Raw genomic sequence first — 22,636 nt, 5'->3', positions numbered from 1 at the left:
AGTTCCCACTTATGCTGGTTCCTTCCCCAGATGCTCACAACATCCTGGGCTGGGCTGGAGCTGGAGCTGCAAGCTGGAAACTCGGTCCACATCCCCCCTGTGGGTGGCAGGAACCCAACCACTTGAGCCACCCCTGCTGCCTCTCAGCGTCTGCATTAGCAGGAAGCTGGAGCCGGGTATTGAAACCAGAGTGCCTATTCAAATCTACGCTGCTCTGCTTCTGATTCAGCTCCTGCTAATGGCCTGGGAAAGCAGCAGAGGATGGCCCAAGTGCTTGGGACCCTGCACCCATCTGGAGACCTGAAGGAAGCTCCTGGCTTCAGCCTGGACCAAATCCAGCTGTTGGGGCCTTTTGAGGAGTGAACCAGCAGGTGGAGGATCTCTCTCCCCCTGTTTGACACTCTGCCTTTCAAGTAAATCTCTTAAAAAAAAATGGGGCCAGCATTGTGGCATAGCTGGTAAAGGTGCCTCCTGCAGTGCTGGCATCCCATGTGGGCACTGGTTCAAGACCTGGCTGCTCCACTTCTGATCCAGCCTCTGCTATGGCCTAGGAAAGCAGGAGAAGATGGCCCAAGTCCTTGGGCCCCTGCATCTGTGTGGGAGACCCAAAAGAGTCACTTTGGATTGGCGCAGCTTCCTCTGGCCGTAGCAGCCAATTGGGGGGTGAATCAGAGGATGGAAGACCTCTCTCTCTGCTTCTCCTTCTCTCTTTGTGTAACTCTGACTTTCAAATAAATCTTAAAAAAAAAAAAAAAAAAAAAAAAAAAAAAAAAGTTAAAAGTCTCCTGGGAAAGACAGGGAACTAGTGGACTTTCCCCATCTCACAAACTGTCTTAATGTTCCAGTGGGCATAATCACAAAATGTAATTTATTTCAAAAGCATAGGGGAACATTTACATTTGAACAAGGTGACTAACAGGTGTCTTGGAAAGGAAAAAAGAAACCCATGGCACGAAGTTTTCATTCACATTTTGGGAGCAAAAATAACCTAAGTTTGACACTGTCGCCCGAGAAGGGAAAGGGGAACACCGAGTGGTAAGGGAAGAAACAGCTCAGAAAGGAAGGTCACTCCCGCTCTGCTGGAGTTTACAAGCAGGCCTGAAACAACAGCAGGGGAAACCACCCGTTCACATCTGTGCAGCTGCAGGCCCCGCAGTCCCAGTAGTTTCCCTACTTGAAATGACTCCCAGGCCGCTTGCTGCTCTTTCTGAGGTCCAGACAAGGTGGTCCATTTTCAGATGAACTCAGATTCCTCGGGAGCTTGGGCTCGGCTCGCCGTCGCTGGGCCGTGGAGAGGTCATTGCGCCCGCTCCACAGCCAAGCTGACCAGCTGCTTGCTCGCTCGTGCCGGTCTCACCTTTTCCCCATAAGCACGCGCAGTGACTGTAGCACAGGGGCTTCGCCTTTGCCCGTGTAGAAATGAAGGTTGCAAAGACACTCGCAGGGGAATAAAAAACGGTTCCTCAAAAAACACACCAGACTCCCAGAAATGCTGTGCAGGCACCTGATCTGACTAGCAAACCTGGGAGGGAAGATTTCACAGGTTCGAAGACAAATGCAGAGCCCGGGATCTGCGATCAGACAGGCCCAGGACGCTGAGCACTCCACAAACCTCCACCTGTTGGTTTAGCCTATAGATTCTACGGGCTAACTTGCACAATAATTTTGATTAATAGCATTCTCCAAAGTGGCAAAAGCAAACAGCACCCCTTACTTACAGGCCCTATGTTATCGAGTCCCTTTTCCTGGGAAGCCCTGCCCGGAGCCAGCCTCCTCCCTCCTATTCTCACTGTGTATCTCCTCCAGCTTCAATGTCCTTGTTCCACACCCCTGCCCCTCCCCCAGTTCTCCCTTCAGGAGCCCAGAGGCGCTGAGGTAGAGTGCCCAGGAGTGTGGAGCCTCTTGGTCGTCTCCCCTGGATGGAAGTGCAGAGTCCCAGGCAGGGAGCAGCCTGAGGATTTGAGATGGAAAGTCTCCTCCCCTTCCAGCTGTCCTACGCGTGAGGCTCCAGCCCTCTTTCCTCTGGGCCCTCTCTTTCCATTCCTGCGCTATGTTAGCAGCTGAGTTCTCCCTGTGGGCCAGCACCGCATCGGGCCTGAAGGTACAGTGCAAGCCGTCCTCCCCAGGGCCGTGTCTCAGTGTGCATGGGCTCTGGCCAGCGACAGCCATATACACCTGAAGCCACCAAGAGACCTGCCCTTGCTGAATAGGGCCAGTGGCAGGAGATGCAGACTTGGGGGACCAAGACAAAGTTCTCCCCTTAGGTGCTCCCACACAGCATGGAGCCGCCTCCCACTCTCACCTCCTACCCTCCTCGTCCGCTCCGTGGATCCTCCTGCCGCCTTCCCCTCACACAGCTGAGCAGCCTCGGGAGTGTTCCCAGGAAGAAATCACAGTTTATTCCCAGCCAGCCTCCTAGAATGGATGGCTTTTGGAGCGGAGATGTTGCTGGGAGGTAAGGAGGTGTGGCCAGCTGTGTGGTTCATCTGCTTTTTGGTGATAGCCAGTGGGGTCTCAGAGGCCATTTCTGGATCACCACTGCTGGGTGTAATTGGTTGACTAAGAAGAGGGAGAGCGGAAACAAAACAAGGTAGTTAGCAGTTTCTGGCCCCGCCGGCTTCTGAACATCGTGTTCAGCCTTTGAGGTCAGAAGACTCAAAGGGAAATAAATTAGCAGCCCAGTCCCACCCACCAGCTCATTCTCTCATCCTTGGCACTGTGTCACGGAACCCTTGACAGAGCTTGCAGCTCCTTGCATTCTGCTTAAGGCTGGCCGTCCTGGGCTGGCACTGTGGAGCAGTGGGCGCTCCCCATAGCAGAGTGCCTACTCAGAGACTCGAATCCCAGTTTCCTGGCTTCTGCCTGGCCCAGTCTAAGCTGTATCAGCCATTTACAGAGTTAACTGGTGAACAGTTCTGTCTCTCTGTCACTCTGCCGTTCAAATAAACGAGTTTTTAAAAAGACACTCCTGGGGCCAGTGCTGTAGCGCAGTGGGTTAATCCTCCGCCTGCAGCACCGGCATCCCATATGGGCATCAGTTCTAGTGCCGGCTGCTCCTCTTCCTATCCAGCTCTCTGCTGTGGCCTGGGAAAGCAGAAGATGGCCCAGACGCTTGGACATCTGCACCCATGTGGGAGGCCCAGAGGAGGCTCCTGGCTCCTGGTTTTGGATTGGTGCAGCTCCAGCTGTTGTGGCCAATTGGGGAGTGAACCAGTGGATGGAAGACCTCTCTCTCCACCTCTCCCTCTCATTGTCTGTAACTCTCTCAAATAAATAAATAAAATAGTTAAAAAATAATAAAAAGAAAAGAAAAAAACAAGGCACACTCCTGGCTCTGATGGCCTGTGATGAGTGAGACTCTACACCAAGTGCATTGGAGGCCGCCTCCTCTTATCGCCAGATTCAGCCTCGTGCCACCTGCCGAGGAGGTGGTGTTAGTTCATCATATGGAAGCGTAGCTGAGGCACAGTGCTTACATCACACTCTCGGGGGACCGCGATGCTAACACAGTCTCAGGTCTTCCCTTCCTTCTGCTCCGGCTGCCTCTACCCCAGCCAGCGCTTACAGCGACCCTTCATTTGTTTCTTCAGTGCCTGTCTTTCCAAATCCATTGCCAGCCCCTCCAACTAAGCTCAGCACTCAGTGACAGGCCCTGTCCTAACTACAATTCCAGCCCCCTCCGGGACTCCTGCTAAGTCTCTGGCCTTCCACACACGCACGCACTCAGCACAGTCTCTGCCTTTCACTCGCTCGCTCGCCCGCTCTCGCTCTCTCACCGTGAGTCGCGAATACTCATTGTATTTGGGAGGTCTGCATTGGCATGGGTTTGCAAGACCTGTTGACAAAACAAAGTACGTTACTCCTCTAACAGTTTCCCAGGATAAGAACACAGCGGGGCTGGATCTGAACCATACGTCTGTGGGCCTGGGGATGGGATGGGCTTGGCAGGCAGAGGCTGGTGCCTGGCTGCAGCAAGGTACAGGCTGAGCCCACCCTGAAGATCCTCAACTAGGAAGCCATGCTGCAGGTCCCTGTCTCACACTTCACAAGCTTGCTACAACTGGTGATAAGCTAAACTCACACGCCACCCTCTGGCCACCCCCACCTTCCCTGTTACTCCTCTTGGAAGAGGACTGCTGTCTTGGCCACCCTCTGCACGAGCGAGCAGGCTCTTCTGCAGCCCTCGGCTAGCACAAACTATCCAAAGAGAGTGGCAACCAAGGCCATGGTCGTGAGGAGTCTGGTTGGCTTTGTGATTAACAAGCTGCTTGGGACATCTGTGTCCCATATCAGAGTGCCCGGGGTTCAAGTCTCAGCTCTGCTTCTGTTTCCAACTTTCCCTGCTAACGCACACCCTGGGAGGCAGTAGTGATGGCTCAAGCAGTTGGGTCCCTGCCACCCATGTGGGAGACCTGGATTGAGTTCCCACCTTCAGCCTGGCCCAGCCTCCGCTATTACAGGCTTTTGGGGGAGTGAACCAGCTGGGAACTCTATCTCTGTCTCTTTGCTTGCAAAGAAGTGAAAATACAAAGATTGAGGATGTTGGGGAGGGTCTTAGAGGGAGTGTAGGGGACCCTGGACTACAGAAGCAGAGCTCTCCTCGCCGCCTTCCCCTCCTGGGCCCTTCCCCAGAGCCTGGAGGGGTTTCCAGCCCTGCCCCCGCACCCCCATCTGTCGGGGTCCTGCAGTGGAACTGACCTGGATGGGCCCCCGTGGAAGCAAGCTGGCCTGGTCTTTGGGCATCCTTTTGGAGCTGCTGCTTGAGGGCACACTGAGTGACAGGGTCTTGGGCGTCTGGCTGTGGCGGCGGCTGCGGCGGCGGCAGCTGCTCGGGTGGCTGTGCTGGCGGCTGCGGGGGTGACTTGGACTGCGACGGAGCCACGGGTTGTGATTGTGCTGGTGGTGGCTGCGGCTTCTTGGACTCCTGGTGTGGCTGGGGCTTTTTCTCAGGTTGACAACGTTCCTTCTCTTGGAGTTTCTTCTGTTCCTGGCAAGAGGGCACAAGCAAGTGGCACCCTCCCCACTCCCTCCCTCCTCCCCGCCAGTTACCTGCTGCCAGAGAGAAACTTCAGGGAGAGATGATGGGAGGGGGGGCACAGTTCCCTGTGTCAGAGCTGAAGCTGGGGCCCAGGCTGTCTCCTCTCACCCTGCACGACCCCCGAGAATGGTTCCTGCGGGGGGCCGTGCCCTTGGCACAGTCCCTTCCTAGGAAGTAGCACTGTCTCCTGGGGGTGGGAGCATCTGCCTCTAGTGCAGGAGCTGAGTACTGAGGGCAGTTTTCAGTGCTAGCAAGTAAACAGGGGCCACTTGGAAATGCTTTGAAGCAGTCTGGCCCAGAGCCCCGCACTGGGGAGCAGGGTAGCTTTTGAAGCCGGCATCCTGTATTAGAGCCACAATTCACAGTCCAGCTGCTGCACTTCTGATCCAGCTCCCTGCTCATGTGTCTGGGACGGCAGGGAATGATGGCACAAGTGCCTGGGCCTTGCACCTACATTGGAGACCCAAATGGAACTCTTGGCTCTCAGCTTGCGGCCATTTGGGGAATGAACTAGCTGATGAAAGATCTCGATCTCTCTCTCTCTCTCTCTCTCTCCCCCCTCTCTGTCATTCTATCTTCCAAATTAAATAAATAAATCTTTTTCAAAAAGTCCTGTCCAATGAAAACTTAATGTGTGCCACATATATGATTTGAAATTTTCTGGTAACCACATACAAACAGAAGAAACAAGTAAAGCTAATATTTTATCTAATATATCCAAAACATGTGATTAACTTTAAAATACTTTCTGTTCTTTGTCTTCAAAAACCAGCATATATCTTAGGCTTAACAGCACATCTTCATTTGGACACTATTTTTTTTTTTTAAGATTTATTTATTTATTTGAAGGGCAGAAAAGCAGAAAGACAGAGAAACAGAGAGAGAGAGACCTTCCATCTGCTGGTTCACTCCCTAAATGGCCACAATGATAGGGCTGGGCCATACCGAAGCCAGGAGCTTTCTCCTGGTCTCCCACATGGGTGCAGGGGCCCAAGCACTTGGGTCACCTTCTGCTGCCCTCTGAGAGGCATTAACAGGGAGCTGGATCAGAAGTGAAGCAGCCAGGACTTGAACCAGCACCCATAAGGGATGCTGGTGCCCAGGCTGTGGCTTTAACCTGCTGTGCCACAGCGCTGGCCCCTGGACACTAAATTTCCATCAATAATATTTGATCTATTTAGATGTCATAGAATTTGTGGTTGAAAAAGTTTAGATTAACCTTCCCAAGGTGTTCCAAACTTACTTTACAATATTGCAATTTATAAAGTGAACATTTGCTTTTAAATTTAAATTACTAAAAATGTATATAAATGTAAAATTTAGTTCCTCATTCTCATTAGCCACAGTTTAAGGGCTCAACAACATATATGCTGTGTGGCTACCCTATTAGAAAGCAGGCATTTAGGGTGGCGCCACGGCTCACCAGGCTAATCCTCTGCCTGCAGCGCCAGCACTCGGGGTTCTAGTCCTGGTTGGGGCGCCAGTTCTGTCCTGGTTGCTCCTCTTCCAGTCTAGCTCTCTGCTGTGGCCTGGGAAGGCAGTGGAGGATGGCCCAAGTGCTTGGGCCCTGCACCCCATGGGAGACCAGGAGAAGCACCTGGCTCCTGGCTTCAGATTGGCGCAGCACCGGCCGTAGCGGTCATTTAGGGAGTGAACCAGCGGAAGGAAGACCTTTCTCTCTGTCTCTCTCTCACACTGTTAACTCTGCCTGTCAAAACAACAACAACAACAACAACAACAACAACAACAACAACAAAAAGCTGCCGCCTGCAGCGCCGGCCTCCTATATGGACACCTGGTTTGAGTCCCAGCTGCTCCACTTCTGATCCAGCTCTCTGCTATGGCCTGGGAAAGCAATAGAAGATGGCCCTAGTCCTTGGGCCCCTGCACCCACGTGGGAGACCTGGAAGAAGCTCCTGACTTCGGATAAGCCCAGCTCCAAAAGAAAAGAAAATGGGCATTTAATGCAGTGGTTAAGTCACCACTGGGATGCCCACAACCCATACTAGAGTGCCGGGTTCAAGTCCCAACTCCTCTACTTCTTCTTCTTTCTTTATTTTTAATATTTATTTATTTGAAAGGCAGAGTTACAGAGAGGTAGAGGCAGAGAGGTCTTCCATTCACTGATTCACTCCTCAGATGGCCACAATGGACAGAGCTGCACCAATGGCAGGGAGCTGGATTGGAAATTAAATAGCAGGGACCCGAACCAGTACCCATATGGGATGCTAGCACTGCAGGCGGCGGCTTTACCTGCTACGCCACAGCACCAGCCCTGCTCCTCTACTTCTGATCCAACTTCCTGGAAGACAGCAGGTGATGGTTCAAGTCTTGTGTCCCTGCCATTCGTGTGAGAGACCTGGATTAATGCAGGCCCCATCCAAGCTTTGGCCTGTCTCAGCCCTGGCTGTTGTGGGCATTTGGGGAATGAAGCTGTTTCTTCATAATATGTCTGGGAAAGCAGCAGAAGGTGGCCTAAGTACTTGGGTCCCTGCCACCCGCATGGGAACCCCTGATTTCTAATTTTTAAAAAAAATTTTAAAAGAAAATTCCTAGGCCTAGTAAAGTTGCAGCCTCGTAGAACATAAAGTGAGCCAGGTGGAACAGGTGTGCACACAGAGTTCATCCAAGGAAACTCCAAGTACCATCATCTTCCTCTTACCCCCAGCAGAGAGCAGGAAGCTTCCTAGGGAACCTGTCTTCCTCTCTGCTCCTTTCCTACCCCAGGGCAGGATGGGCCTGACCCCTCTCATGCACCTGCTCTTCCTGCTGCTGCTGCTGCTGCGCCATCAGCCACCTCCTGCGGTCCAAAGCCATCTGTCGGCGCCGGGCCTCCCAGTGGTAGGCACTGCCCATGATGGTGGAATGGTGGAAGGTCCCGGGCACAGGGTGGGGGCAGGCAGAGCCTGGGGCGCTGCCACTGCCCCCACTACCTCTGTCACCTTGCACCCCATCCCCAGTGGCTGTAACCAGAACCACCTCACAATGTGGCCACTGTCAGGGCAACTGGGCAGGTCCCTGCCTTGTTGGGGGAGGGAAGGTAGCCTGGAAGTCTGCCCTGGGCCTTTGTCTCCAGAGTCCTGAGCTCTCCGAAGCCCCCAGGACAGTAGAACCTGCTCTCTGTTCTGGTTTCTTTCCCTACTCTTCCCAGGAGGCTCTGCTGACCCTCCCTCTCCCCCACGGGCGCTGCAACCACCTGGAAGAAGAGCAACCGGGACTAGAACCTGAACCCATACGGGATTGCCAGCGCTGCAGGCAGAAGATTAACCAAGTGAGCCACAGCACCAGCCCCAATTAATAAACGATTTTTAAAAATATATTAATATATTGGCCGGCGCCGCGGCTCACTAGGCTAATCCTCCGCCTAGCGGCGCCGGCACACCGGGTTCTAGTCCCGGTCGGGGCGCCGGATTCTGTCCCGGTTGCCCCTCTTCCAGGCCAGCCCTCTGCTGTGGTCAGGGAGTGCAGTGGAGGATGGCCCAGGTGCTTGGGCCCTGCACCCCATGGGAGACCAGGAAAAGCACCTGGCTCCTGGCTCCTGCCATCGGATCAGCGTGGTGCGCCGGCCGCGGCGGCCATTGGAGGGTGAACCAACGGCAAAGGAAGACCTTTCTCTCTGTCTCTCTCTCTCTCTCTCACTGTCCACTCTGCCTGTCAAAAAAAAAATATTAATATATTCACCCAACCCAAAATTTTTTAAAATGCATGACTTGATTCTCTTGATTGATAAGACACATTGCTTTAAAGTTTTTTTTTTTTTAAGATTTATTTATTTGAAAGTCAGAGTTACACAGAGAAAGGAGAGGCAGAGAGAGAGAGAGAGAGAGAGAGAGAGGTCTTCCATCTGATGGTTCACTCCCCAAAGAGCTGCGCCGATCCAAAGCCAGGAGCCTCTTCTGGGTCTCACACCCGGGTGCAGGGGCCCAAAGACTTAGCCATCTTCTACTGCTTTCCCAGGTCATAGCAGAGAGCCGGATCAGAAGAGGAGCAGCCGGTTCTTGAATCAGTGCCCATATGGGATGCCGGTGCTTCAGAGCAGGGCGTTAACCCACTGCGCCACAGCGCAGGCCCCTAAAGTATTATTATCTTGGGTCCGGCAAGTGGCATGGCCAATAAAGCTGCCGCCTGTAATGCTGGCATCCCATATGGGAGCTAATTCTTGTCCCAGGTGCTCCACTTCCAATCCAGCTTCTTGCTAATGACCCAGTGGAAAATGGCCCGAGTGCTCGGATCCCTGCAAACATGTGGGAGACCTGGATAAAGCTCCTGGCATTGGTCTGGCCCAGCCCTGGCTGATGTGGCCATCAGGGAGTGAACCAAGGGATAAAAGGTCCGTCTCTCTCTCTCTCCTGTCTCCTCTGTAACTCTTTTAAATAACTAAATGAGTAAACTCTAAGAAAAGTACTACTTATTCCTGAAGGGTTCCGAGGGCGCGTCCTTAAATTCGGCCCTGCAGGACTCGCCTCCGCCTGGCCCAGGCCCCGGGTGATGACTACAGGAGCCCGGACCCCACGGCACAGGGGAGGCGCTCAGCCCAGGGCGCAGCTCGGTCCGACCCGCCCCGGGCGCTCGAACTTCCCGTCCCGCAGGGCAAACGCGCCCGAGTTCCCACGTCGCGCAAGGCTAGCTCTTTGCCTCCCCAGACCGAGTGAAAGAAAGAGGAGCTCCCCACGGAGGGAAGGGAAGCCTGCCCCCCCCCAACCGGCTCCCCGCACAGCCGCGCCCCCAGCACGGCCGCACCCCTGCACAACTTCCGTCCCCCGCACGGCCGCACCCCTGCACGGACGCCGCCCCCGCACGGCCGCGCCCCCGCACAACTCCCGTCCCCCGCACAGCCGCGTCACTCCGCACGGCCGCCATCCTCTGCACCGCCGCTGTCCCCCGCACAGCCGCGTCCCCACCCCTCGCGCCGGCCAGCCCCCAGCCCCCAGCCCCCAGCTCTGTCTTTTGGCTCGCGCGCCACCAAACCGCGACGCGGTCGGAGGCAGAGCCGGGCGGCGGCGGCAGAGCTGGGCCCTCTCGCGGTAGCCACGCCTCCTCGCGTCAGGGGCGGAGCATGCAAATGACTGCGGCTGGTCAGCCCGGGAATGCCGGGAGAAGCGGGGCTGTGACTTTTCTCGTAAAAAATAGGAAGAGTAGGAAGTGTGCCCAGGCGCCTAAGGAAACCCAAGAAGACTGTCAGGGACGCGAAGGAAAAGGGGCGCGCCGTGGGGGGGGGGGGGCTGGGGCGGTCGCCGCGAGCTGAAGGTGCGTGAGGGGAGGCCTGCAGGAGCGCGGGGGGGGCGGTCAGGTATCGCTTCTCGGCCTTTTGGCTAAGATCAAGTGTAGTATCTGTTCTTATCAGTTTAATATCTGATACGTCCTCTATCCGAGGACAATATATTAAATGGATTTTTGGAGCCGGGAGTTGGAATAGGAGCTTGCTCCGTCCACTCCGCGCATCGACCCGGTATTGCAGTACCTCTGGGCACGGTGCACCCCCTCGGGGGAAATAACGAGGTGACCATAAACAGAATTCTGTGTGAAGAACTCTATTTCCGCTTTTATTAGAAAACACGGAGAATAAACTGGGTTCCTGTACTTACATAAGGCTTCCTGGAACATGAAACACCCCTAATTCTGTTGCTTCTGGTTGCAACTGTAATCCTAACTTAGCGCTTTGCAAACTTAGGTTGGGGGTTCGGAGATTACTTGGAGTCAAAGTGCTGTAAACGTCCCATTTACCCGTGTCACTCCAGACCCCGCACCACCCGAATTTGAGCACAATCTTAATCCAAGTGGAACTCTAGAGATCCATGTTGAGAAGGGGATTTCATTACACAACAGGCTGCCTCTCCCGTTGAAGGGAGCGTGAGCTCCAGCTGCGACGTTTGGCTATTGAGCAGCCCCAGGAGGAGCTCTATCTAGATCAGAGCAGAGAGGGGGACAAGTCCGAGAAGTTTGGTTCGGTTGGGTTGGGTTGGGTTGGGTTGGGTTTTTTTTTTTTTTTTTTTTTTTATTGGAATGCTTCACGAATTTGCGTGTCATCCTTGCGCAAGGGCCATGTTAATCTTCTCTGTATCGTTCCAATTTTAGTATATGTGATGCCGAAGCGAGCACGGGTTGCTTTTTTTAAGTCAACTATTTTAGGGACAGGATGTGCCTTTAAGCCCAGAGGTGAGGCCTGCACTTAAGACACCTGCATCAGGGCCAATGTCGCACACAGCAGTGTTAAGCCGCCACTGCCCGCATGCCATATCGGATTCAGTCCACACCGCCCCAGCTCCCTTGTAAGGTGCTGTGGCAAGGTGGGTCCCACAGATGGCCCAAGTCCTTGGGACTCTGCCAGCCATGGATGAAGCTCCTGACTCCTGGCTTCAACCTGGCCAGAATGAACCAGCAGATGGAGCACCTCTCTTCTTTCAGATAAATGTTTATGAGATAAGCAAATGCCTGTATCCCATATCAGAGTGCCTGGGTACAATACTCCAGCTCTGGCTCCTGATTCGAGCTTCCTGCTGGTGCAAGACCCCGGGAGGCAGCAGGTGATGCCTCAAAGTAGTTGGGGCCCGGCCGCCTTTGTGGGAGACCAAGATGACCCTCCCAGCTCCACTCCAGCCCAGCACGGCTACTGGCCATTGCAGGCATCTGGGGAGTGACTCAGCAGCGGTTGAAGCCATCACCTGCAGAGCCAGCCTCCCACGTGGGTGCGGTTCCTGAACCAGCAGATGGAAGCAAAAGCGCCTGCTCTCGCTCTCTCCAGCCTACCCGCTCTGTGTGTGCCCACTCCCACTTCTGTCTGCCGGCCAGAAGGGAACAAAGGAAGGGAGGAAGGAAGAAAAACGAAAAGAAAGAGCATTTGGAAGAACAAAGGGAAAAGTGTTATCTCACCAAAAAGCTTCCTTTTCCTTTTCCTATTCTGAAGTACAAAAGCAAACTGCTGGTTGGGAGACCTTTAATGAGGTCTTGCATCCACTGCAAAAGGAAAGAGAGAGAGAGAGAGAGAGAACCAATGATTCTGTGAGGAATCAGCGTGCTAGAAAAAACAAACAGTGCTTGCAGGTGCATTCCAGAAACTGGAAAGCCAGCTACGATTGTCCTCTCTGGTCAGCAGGACTGGGGCTCTAAGTGTATGGTAGCAAACAAAAGGGCAGGATAAGCACAGGCTCCAGACTGACTGGGCTGTGTCCTGATGGATGACACACGAACATCTCGGAGGTCATACTTCGCTGCTTGCATTTCATTGTGCAGTCACGTTGCACAGAATATCCTGCCATCTCCACCTCATGACGAAGCCAAGGCAGGGAACAAGTCTCCCAGGGAGCTGGGCTGCTTCTGAGATACCTGGTATCAGACCAGCAAGCAGATGGGACCTGGCTCAACAGCCCAACCTCCCCTTTGCACTGCTTAAAAGCCTCCGACCTGTAGCCAGCACCGTGCCTTGGAGGGTTAAAGCCTCCACCTGCAGAGCTGGCGTCCAGTGGGTGCCAGTTTGAGTCCCGGCTGCTAATTTCCGATCCGGCTCTCTGCTATGGCCTGGGAAAGCAGTAGAAGATGGCCAAGTCTTTGGGCCCCTGCACCCACGTGGGAGACCCAGAACACGCTCCTGGCTCCTGGCTCCAGATCAGCTGAGCCCTTGTTATTGCAGCCATTGGGGAGTGAACCAGCCGATGAAAGATCTTCACTTCCTTCTATCTTGCCTTTTAAATAAACAAATAAATCGTTGTAATTTAAAAAAAAAAAGCCTCAGATTGTGGTCACTGAGCAGGAAAGGACAGTATTTCTTGAGACCCCAATGTCTGCACTTGTCCTCATCTACCAACAATCTTTTCTTGACAATCAAATACTGTCCTCTAAAAAAGTTATTTATTTATTTTTAAAAGATTTATTTTATTTATTTGAAAGACAGAGTTATATAGAGAGAGGTCTTCCGTCTGCTGGTTCACTCCCCAGATGATCACTAAGGCCGGAGCTGCACCAATCCAAAGCCAGGATCTTCTTCCAGGTCTCCCATGTGGGTGCAGGGGCCCAAGCACTTGGGCCATCTTCTACTGCTTTCCCAGGCCATAGCAGAGAGCTGGATCAGAAGAAGAGCAGCCTGGACTAGGACCGGCACCCATATGGGATGCTGGCACTTCAGGCCAGGGCTTTAACCTGCTACACCACAGCGCTGGCACCTATTCATTTATTTGAAACTCAGAGTGACACACAGAGAGAGATATCTTCCATAAACTGGTTGACTCCCCAGATGGCCACAATGATGGGGGCTGTGCCAGGCCATAGCCAGGAGGTTCTTCTAGCATCCCACGAGGGCGCAGGGGCCAGATCACCTGGGCTGTGTTCCGCTTCTTTCTCAAGCGCATTAGCAGGGAGCTGGATCTGAAGTGGAAGCAGCCTGGCTTGAGCCGGAGCCCAGATGGGACTCCAGTGTCCCAGGTGGCGATTAACCCTCTGCCCCACAGTGCAGGCCCCGCCTTAGTTACATGACTCAGCACCAAGGGCAGGGACCCCGCTGTCTGGTACAGAGGACAGGAAGAGCTTGTTCACAGGGAATAAAGCGGTGGGTTAAGGACGTGCAGAGATGCACAACCTTTCTCAGGGAGAGACACGACCACTACACTGTGCGATACTGCAACACGATGGCTGGGCACGGCTGTGGGAAGCAGGCTTGGCTGGGACTGCTGGCTGCGCCTCAAGTTCCCGTCCCTGCTGCAGTGACTCCGTCCGTGATTTACTGCCCAGAAAGGGGTTCGCAGGCACCGGGAGGAGGGGTCACCAGATGGGCGCACGGGCTAGTGCTGCCCCTTTAAGTGGTGCAGACTGAGGAAGGGGGCTTGTTACTGGAGAATGGCAGGGTTCTTGTCTTCACGCAAGAAAGAATTCAGGTGCGAGACAGAGGGTAGTGGAAAGTAAAATAGCTAAGTTCATTAGGGAAGGGACGTCCATAAGAACGGACGGGCACCTCTGCAGACAGAACCTGAGAGAGTGCCCAGTCGCTCGGACTGGGGGAAGAGCGAGGTTACATGGTTGGGTGGAGAGAACACACCTGGCCAGGCAGGCGGGCGGCTCAGCGTGGAGGCAGAGGGCTGAGCGCGCAGTCCGGTTGAGGCCGGGGGGTTTCAAGGAGATGGGTCTTTGTCTTCACACATCTCCTCCTGAAACAAACGACTTTATGGGTGTAAATATGAGAAACTCCTATCTGAGTTTTCCCCCAGAAGTTATCAGGAGGAGGCCTAGCTGGCGCCACCCTGATTTTAGAGGAAGGGTGAGCAAGATCCCTGGGGGACCGGGATCTAAGCAGGGTAACGGGGGCGATGCGTAGACACGGACGGACAAGTCACAGTGACAGGAACTCAAGGGCGACACCACCATACAGCTCCACGTATTCCCCTCTCATCTCATTCCCAGCACAGGGACACTGAAGCCAACCTGGCTCCCTGATCAAGCGACCCCAGCACCCCAGGTGGGGCGGTGTGGGGCACAAGTTTGGTCAGCTTGAGAGCCTTTGTCTACACCAGGGTGCCTGGGTTCCAGTCCCTGGGGACAGCAGGGTACGCCCCCACGGGGGAACATGTGACATCAAAAAGCAGGCTGTAGAGGTTTTCTCTTTAGCTGTTGCCAGTTTGTGTTGGGCTTGGAAGATGCCCCAGTGTTGGGGCTTCTGTCTCACCTGCTGTCAGGTAGGAAGTCAGAAACTGAGCCCGTGTGTGTGTGTGGGGGGGGGGGAGAGACAGGCCTGCAGCCCAGCACCTGCTGCGGAAGCCCCAGGAGCCCAGACCCTGGTCACCTCCCAGGTGGTCCCAGCCCTTCCCCAGGAAAGCTCCCAGGAGAATTCTCTCTCCTCAGGACCAAGGGGTTACCTGATAACGGGGGCAAGAAAACCTCAGACACACCTGAAGGGAAGCCCCCGACTCAGCCCAGTGCCAGCAAATCTGGGGAGGAATTTGCTAATTTTCTCCCAACAAACCCTTCCTCCAGGACTCTCCATTCTTTGTCCTGGAGGAGGGGGTAGGTGGGTAAACAGACCCCCTTAAAATCCTAGGGAGTCCAAAGGGACGGCACCCTCAGCCCTCTGCCTCTCTGCTGAGCCACCTGCCTGGCCTGCCCAGCCCAGGTTTATCCTCTGCACTCAACCATGTAACCTTGCTCTCCCCCAGTCTGAGTGACTGGGCTCTCTCTCTCTTGCTGTCCCTTCCCTCCTGATGGATGCCCTGTCCCCAGTAAAGCCTTATCACTCCGCTCTAGGTCTCACGCCTGAATTCTTTCTTGCGTGAAGACAAGAACCGCCAGCTTCCATGGCCTTCCCTCCGGGAACATTTCTGCCAACCACGAAGGGACTTCCACACAAGAAGGAGGCGGGAGGGGAAATGCCTGGGTCTAAGGCTGGCCTTGCAGGTTTCCCCACCTAAGCTAGAGAGACACCTTAATCCATGAACCCTTACAACCCGATGGATGGGTCTCTCTCTGCGGCTCATGGAAACTTTTCCTTCAGCCCCGCAGGAGTCTGACTGCCTCTCTGTGTTGTGGTGTGCTTCCTGCCCGAAGCACTGGGCTCACACGCTGATGATCGGCCCTCTTCTGTGCTGCTGTCCCTGACTTGGCTGATGAGAGTTTTCACGTGTCTTGGAGGTTTTCTGTTTTTCTATTGCCAGTACTGAGTCTTGATTGGGAGAACTGTGTCTCAACGTTGTTTACGTTATCTGCCTATTTGTAATGTTTGAGGGATTACCTCAACTCTGATCAGATCTGGCCCACAGCCTTGGTAAAATGCTCGGGTTAGACGTACTCTTTTGGCTAAACGGTTCGACTCTTCGACAGTTTCAGTTCTAAACCGAGTCTTCTGACTTTGAGGCTTCCAGTCGGATCCCTGGACCTCTGAAAGAATGAGACTCTGATTTTGTTAAAATAACAGCTGTTTAGTCGATTCAGATTATGTCAAGTATGCTAAAAGGTTATAAATGATGTCAGGCCTGTGTTGTATTCGTGTTATCGCTTTCTAGCTAGAGTGGTCTTATAGTAAACGAGAGTAAATTCTGTGTATACAAGCCTTTATGTTGGTAACTACAGTCAGCCAATACAGATTGGTTCAAAATCCGGTTAACCCAAATGCCCTCCGGTTTGCTTTGGTTCGCTCGGTTTACCCGTGTTTTTGGTACGCTTTAACCGTGTTTCTTTAAAAGATGAGGGTCTTTTCAAAGTTGTGAGCATGCACTAGTGTCTCTGCTTGCTGTCCAGGAGGTGTCATCTTTATCGGGTACTTAAGAACAGGGAAATAATGCAGATAATGGTGTGTATTCAACTTCAGTGCCTTAAATCATCTAGGCATTGTTACTAAGTTAAACTTGGGAAAATGTATTATAACACCTTAAATTCTGTAAGGGAGACTGGTGGGACTTATTAACATGTATTCTCATAGGTTGGCCATACATGACAATTCAAGACTACTTAAAAGTAACTTCGGGTGTAAGTTTCAGAAGGTCTGAGCAAGTCACAAAAAGATAAGAAAAGTTTACAATTTTAAAATCTTGTTTACAGAGTTTTCTACAAGTTGAGTGGTTTTTTTTTGTTTTTGTTTTGTTTGTTTGTTTGTTTTTTTTTTTTTTTTGACAGAGTGGACAGTGTGAGAGAGAGACAGAGAGAAAGGTCTTCCTTTTGCCGTTGGTTCACCCTCCAATGGCCACCGCGGCTGGCGTGCTGTAGCCGGCGCACCGCACTGATCCGATGGCAGGAGCCAGGTACTTCTCCTGGTCTCCTATGGGGTGCAGGGCCCAAGTACTTGGGTCATCCTCCACTGCACTCCCAGGCCACAGCAGAGAGCTGGCCTGGAAGAGGGGCAACCGGCACAGAATCCGGCGCCCTGACCGGGACTAGAACCCGGTGTGCCGGCACCACCAGGCAGAGGATTAGCCTAGTGAGCCGCGTCGCCGGCCAAAGTTGAGTGTTAATGCCAAAGTCACACGGACCTAAAATCGAAGTCCGAGCTTCTGTTAGGACAATGCGTTTTTTTAAAGTGCACATAAATATGTCAGTAAATATCTGGAAATGGTCTCAATCGTAAATCTTAAAATCTGCTGTTGTAAAAACTGCACCGTCTCCTTTTAACAGTGTCTGTTTAATTGGTTGCTCTGTGCCATTTCTAGAGTTAGGTCCTGTAAGCTCTTTTTGACTGTTAAATTGTTCCAAGTTATGTGGTGATTTCGTGTGCTAACTCTTATGTTCAAGGTTTTTATTTCTGCTTTATTCAACAAGAGACATGGAATTTGTGTTCTGTCGAAGGAATCTATCGTGTACTCTACTGTCTCTTAAGTTACGATTGATGAAAAGCACCGAGCCTTAAAAGTCTAAGTTATTTTAAATGTCACTATGATTAGATCTGGTCTAAAAGTGTTAAAATCGCCCTGACTACATGGATGGATATCACTTCACAGTGTTAAGGAATTCTGCTTTGCCCAGATACTTTAAGTTCTCTTGGCATCTTTAGCAGACTTTCTGAAAATCAAAGTTCTAAATTCTCCAGAATTTGATATTTCCAGAGGGGCTACTGCAGATGCCAAGAGATCTCTCTCATCTCGCAGAGATAATAACCAGTTGGGCTATTTGGATTAAAGGTGCTGCCAAGATGTGACATGATGCTAAACTTCAGGTATAAGCATGTTTCTTTCTAGCTGCTCCAGCCCCTGGCTCTGAAGCCAGATCCTTTAAAGGGAGATGAGGAAGTCTCCATGCAGCTGACGCTGAATAACCGGGCATTGCTAGTTCAAACGTGGATCACACGGAGGTCCAGCCCAAAGGGAGACAGTGTTGCAAAAGAGACTTGGAGATGCTTGGAAATGGTTATGAGGCAGATGCTAGAGACCTGGGTTCCAGGAGCCCAAGAAAGCTCTAGTGTCCACAGGCTACACGGTGGAAACCCGGAAGCCCCAAAACTTAAACTTATGGGCTACACGGTAACACTAGTTAAACCCGGCAACCCAGGCCCATAACCCACTGGCTACATGGTAAATATCCAGAAGCCAAAGGATGGCAGTAACACACCGGTTGAATGCTGCTTAAATCTGAAGGCCTAGGGAGTCAGGCTAAGCAACCAGAGAGACCCGACTGGCTGCCTCATTTCTCCTCTCTTCTCTTCCAGAAGGGAAGCTACTACTGTTCTGCAGGACTCTCCACTGTGATGCACGGTTTGATCCCCAGACCTTATATAAGGGATGACTGACCTTTTCTGTACTAATGCCTGGCCACAGTATAGAGGACCAAACAGCATAGCCAGAAAATGAGAGGTTAAACTATGAAGTAATGTCACAGCTAGACTGATTCTTACCTAAAAGGTCTCTTCATGGGCATGGTTATAGCTCACAGGAAAATACTAAGTGTCAGAATTTGCCCATGACCATAGTTGTCTAACTCCCCCTGATGACATTAAAGCAATCTTCAAAAATCAGGGTTGGGTTGAGCACCCCTTGACTGACATCATAGAGGCTGCCTCTGTGGTCTGCTTTATTAGAGACCAGGAGAACGAGGAGCAAGCTCGCAGCAGGAGCGATGTAAGGATAGGCAACAGGCCAATCAATGGCTGTTCTGCACGGTGATCTGCCGTCAAGGAGACCCAACAAGGCCAGTCCACCCCAAACGGCACCCGTTTCCGATGTGAGGAGCCAGGGCGTTGGGCAAGCAGCCATCGTGACAGAAACCGCCTTCTGTCAGCTCAGCCGAGAGCAAGGCCACTGGACACGGAACTGCCCTGGGGTCGAAGGACCCCTGGTTCAGAACCGCAGACCCTGTGGCTCCGAGCTTAAAGCCTTTGGCTCTGCCCAGCCTCTGCCCAGCTTCCAGCTCTAGCCACTGCTGTTGAGGGGATGGCCTAGGGTCAGTGAAACATAAGTTGCCTATTTGTACCAGCCTCCTGTTCAGCTCTCCTCCTAGTCCAGCTTCATAATGGGAGTCAACAGGGTGCCTCTCTTAAGGAGATTCTCATCTCTCTTCTCTTCTGGCACCCCACGCGTAGGTCTGGGCCTCACACATCCAGCCAGGCCTTGATGTCTATCCAAATATTCTTAACCCTGAAAGCCCTTCCTGCTGATATCAGAAACGGCCTCTCAAAATATATATCCAACTGTGGCCCCTTAAAGTTCCCTGGAAGCGCCATCTGGGATGCCACGTATGTTACCGGCATTTGGGGTGCCATATGATATCAGAAATGACCCCTAAAATATATATGAAAATGTGTCTCCTTAAAGTTCCCCAGAAGGCCCATCTGGGTTTCCACATATGGTACTGAAATTTGAGTTCCCTACGATATCGCCATATGCTTATTAATAAATCCCCAATATTAATAAGCCCAAGAGGGCTCTTGCCTAATATTTAGAGAAGAATTCTAAATACCGGCACAGATAAATGAGGCAGCATGGTACATGGTAAGCTTTACTTAGTGCGAAAGATGCATAGGAGAGTGAGAGCTTTATCTAAGAGAGAGAGGCAAATCTGGACTCATACGGAGCACCAGGAACCAGCCACGTGGAGGAGCATCTAGGCCAGGAAGCCTAGGGCGGGTGGTCCGAAGGCCACAGGCCCTGGAGGCGCAGGGCTACAGCCAGCCCCCTCCTGGCTAGAGGCCAGGGAAAATAAGAGGGCCAGGACACACGGGGTCCCAGGCTTTTAACCCACTTCCAAAGGGGAGTGGTTAATTAACCTGATTGGCCGGTGGGCACTCAGGTGTGGCCAGGTAGGGGCCTGAGGTCACACAGAGGTGTGGCAAAGGCACGGTCTTCCAGCTCACAAAGCTAATCGACTTTAACCTATACACCTGCCTACTTCACTGCCAGTTCCTAAAAACAGGGCTTTGAGTAACAGCACCTATTTGGATGGGTCTTCACCGAGGACTTAAAGGGCCTATCTCTTGAAGGGGTGCAAAGTAATCCAAAATGTAGATGGTTAAATGTAAATGATTTATTAGTCTGCTCCCCTTCCCAGCCTGAGATTCTGGTCTTATCCATTGGCTTAACTTCCTAGCAAAACGAGCTACTAGGTATCCAGAAGAAAAGGCATGACCGGTCCCTTAGAGAGTGAATTATTTAACCCTTCTCCACACCCCTGGGGAGAGAAGACCAGCGCCAGAGAGGATATGGGCCATGCAGCAAATGCTTACTTCTGCAAACCTCAGGCAGTCCCAGCTTTTCCCTAACAGGTAACCGATTCCTAGATGCAGGGAAATAGCACAGCTCCTACACCAGGCTCTCAGCAGGGAGCCAGAGCAGAGCCCCCTCCTTTGGGAAAAGCAAGCAAACAAGGCTCAGCTTTTATCCACTGAAAAGCTGCCAGGACTAGGGCTCTCACAAAGGGATTGCAAGTTCAGGCCTTCAAACAGGCAGGCCCTAGACCTGCGACCTGCTGCCCGAGAAAGTGCCCCGAGCCAGGGTCAAACTAAAGGGGCAAAAGTCATGTTCATGCTTTCTTGGACGAGGCCAGACAACTCCAGGGCCAGGTCAGACAAGACTAAAATATCTGGCCTAACACCACATCTGGTCATGGAAATGCTGGTCACTGCCTCTCCTTGGCGACACAGCACCAAGCACATTCTGTGCTCGCTGCAGATTGTTGCCCCTTAACATCCTTGCGTGTCCTCTCTCTAACAGAACACAAGCCATCTGCTCCAGGTGCCTCTAGGACACGGCTTCCAGCCTACTCATCGGGCGAGGTGACCCGCTCTCTGGACCAAGCAGGACCATGCTTCCCGAGGCCACTCTCAAGCACCACAGGACAGAGAGCAAGAGAAAAACACCCATATCCCCCTGGACGCCCACTTGTCAGCTTCGGAAGTAGCTAGAAGACAGAACCCCACCCATTTATCCCCATAAAAGAATTACGGGTATTCTCTCTTGAGGGGGGATATGTCAGGTAGGAAGTCAGAAATTGAGCCTGTGTGTGTGTGTGTGTGTGTGTATGTGAGAGAGAGAGAGAGACAGGCCTGCAGCCCAGCACCTGCTGCGGAAGCCCCAGGAGCCCAGACCCTGGTCACCTCCCAGGTGGTCCCAGCCCTTCCCCAGGAAAGCTCCCAGGAGAATTCTCTCTCCTCAGGACCAAGGGGTTACCTGATAAGGGGGGCAAGAAAACCTTCTCAGACAGCCCACCCACGGAGCCCACCACAGAGCTCCGGGCTCCCAGCCGGCTTCGGCCATGTGGGACTCAACCCGCGGATGGAAGCTTCTGTGTGACTGTCTTTCCGGTAAGTAAACAAATCATTAAGAATAAACAGAAACCCCCTTTCTTGAGGCGTCCTTCCACTGGGATCCAGGTCCCCCCCCCCCCCCAGGCATCCGCGTCCTTGGGGCGGAGGCGGCAGCAGCAGTCGGTGCGCCCCGCACGGCCTGCCCAGCGCTGGGGCCGCCCTTTTCATCGGTCCTCGTCCTCGGGACGCTCTCCACGCTAGTTGAAGTGTGTCAGCTGCAAACGAGCTCCAGTGAAACACAAGGCCCCTCTCACAGCGGCAGTCGGTGCGGGGGCCGGTCCCCCGCGGTGCGGGTCCCGCCCCAGCCGGGAGTCACGAGCACGCGGCGGAACCGCCGGCTCTCTCCGGCCCTCGCGGGAGAACCCGGGAACTCCGTGCGGAGGCCTCGCTGCCCACAAGGCCGAGCCACGTGGCCATGTTTCCGCGGGGTGGCGCGCGGTGCCTGGGGCGGGGCGGGGCGGGGCGGGTGCATGCAGATGAGGACGGCGGGGGCGTGACATGCAGATGAGTGCGGCCGCGGCGGTGGGGCGGGGGAGGAGAAGGGAGGAGGGGGGAGGGGGGCCGGTCCCGAGCGCGGGCGAGGAATCGCCCGCGTGGACGATGAGGGCGACAGGGCGGCGTGGCCTGCGGGGCGCGCGCGGGCCCGAGGAGCGGCGGGGGCGGGGCGGGGCGGGGCGGGAGTCACCGCGCGTGAAAGGTGCGCGGCGGGGGCGGGCGGCGGCGCGCGCGCAGGGGCCCGGCATCGCTTCTCGGCCTTTTGGCTAAGATCAAGTGTAGTATCTGTTCTTATCAGTTTAATATCTGATACGTCCTCTATCCGAGGACAATATATTAAATGGATTTTTGGAGCCGGGAGTTGGAATAGGAGCTTGCTCCGTCCACTCCGCGCATCGACCCGGTATTGCAGTACCTCCGGGCACGGTGCACCCCCTCGGGGATACAACGCGGTCTCAAAGGCAGACTTCACCCAGCTCGTGGGCTTGCTTGCCCAGAAACTTCTGGGGCTTCTCCTTGCTCGTGTTTTGTGCTGCTTCCTCTGCGTGTGCAGACCAACAGGAGACCAACCACACCGCCCAGACTAGACGTCTCGCTGTCCAGCCACAATGGCAGTGGTCCACCTCTGGGAGCCAACCAGCCTGCACCTCCCAACAGGGGACTGTGGCATCCATAGCTATTGCCTCCAAGCCCCACATGGCCGCCGGTTCTGCTCCCACCTCTTCCGTTCTAGCTCTCTGCTACGGCCTGGGAAAGCCCACACGCTAGGGCCCCTGCACCCGCATGGGAGACCCAGGAGAACCTCCTGCCTCCTGCCTTTGGATCCCATCAGAGAACCAGAGCATGCAAGACCTCTCTCTACCTCTCTCTCTGACCCTGTCTTTCTTTCCTTTCTTTCCCCT

The 22,636-nt window shown here is 53.5% G+C and overlaps 1 protein-coding gene and 3 non-coding genes across 4 annotated transcripts; 2 read left to right on the top strand and 2 right to left on the bottom strand.

Moving 5' to 3' along the window:
• Positions 1 to 839: 839 nt before the first annotated feature.
• Positions 840 to 8,056, bottom strand: CCDC200 (coiled-coil domain containing 200). The gene is made up of 4 exons (XM_008271552.5): positions 7,796 to 8,056; positions 4,699 to 4,987; positions 3,777 to 3,835; positions 840 to 2,559 (listed from the first exon to the last, which is right to left on the bottom strand). Exons 1-4 carry the CDS (start codon positions 7,892 to 7,894, stop codon positions 2,533 to 2,535), a joined length of 474 nt encoding a protein of 157 aa, XP_008269774.1. The 5' UTR covers positions 7,895 to 8,056; the 3' UTR covers positions 840 to 2,532.
• A 2,274-nt stretch (positions 8,057 to 10,330) lies between these two features.
• LOC127484564 (U2 spliceosomal RNA) lies at positions 10,331 to 10,521 on the top strand. The gene has a single exon (XR_007911627.3). It is a non-coding gene; the product is annotated as a U2 spliceosomal RNA (small nuclear RNA).
• Positions 10,522 to 11,030: 509 nt separating this feature from the next.
• LOC127484590 (U6 spliceosomal RNA) lies at positions 11,031 to 11,137 on the bottom strand. Its single transcript, XR_007911642.1, has one exon. It is a non-coding gene; the product is annotated as a U6 spliceosomal RNA (small nuclear RNA).
• A 10,843-nt stretch (positions 11,138 to 21,980) lies between these two features.
• On the top strand, positions 21,981 to 22,171 carry LOC138846361 (U2 spliceosomal RNA). The gene has a single exon (XR_011383843.2). It is a non-coding gene; the product is annotated as a U2 spliceosomal RNA (small nuclear RNA).
• Positions 22,172 to 22,636: the final 465 nt, after the last annotated feature.

The sequence above is a fragment of the Oryctolagus cuniculus genome, chromosome 17, assembly GCF_051225735.1.
Source record: "Oryctolagus cuniculus isolate XC-2025 breed Fujian yellow rabbit chromosome 17, ASM5122573v1, whole genome shotgun sequence".
NCBI classification, from domain to species: domain Eukaryota; kingdom Metazoa; phylum Chordata; class Mammalia; order Lagomorpha; family Leporidae; genus Oryctolagus; species Oryctolagus cuniculus.
This window is presented reverse-complemented; position numbering and strand designations above follow the sequence as displayed.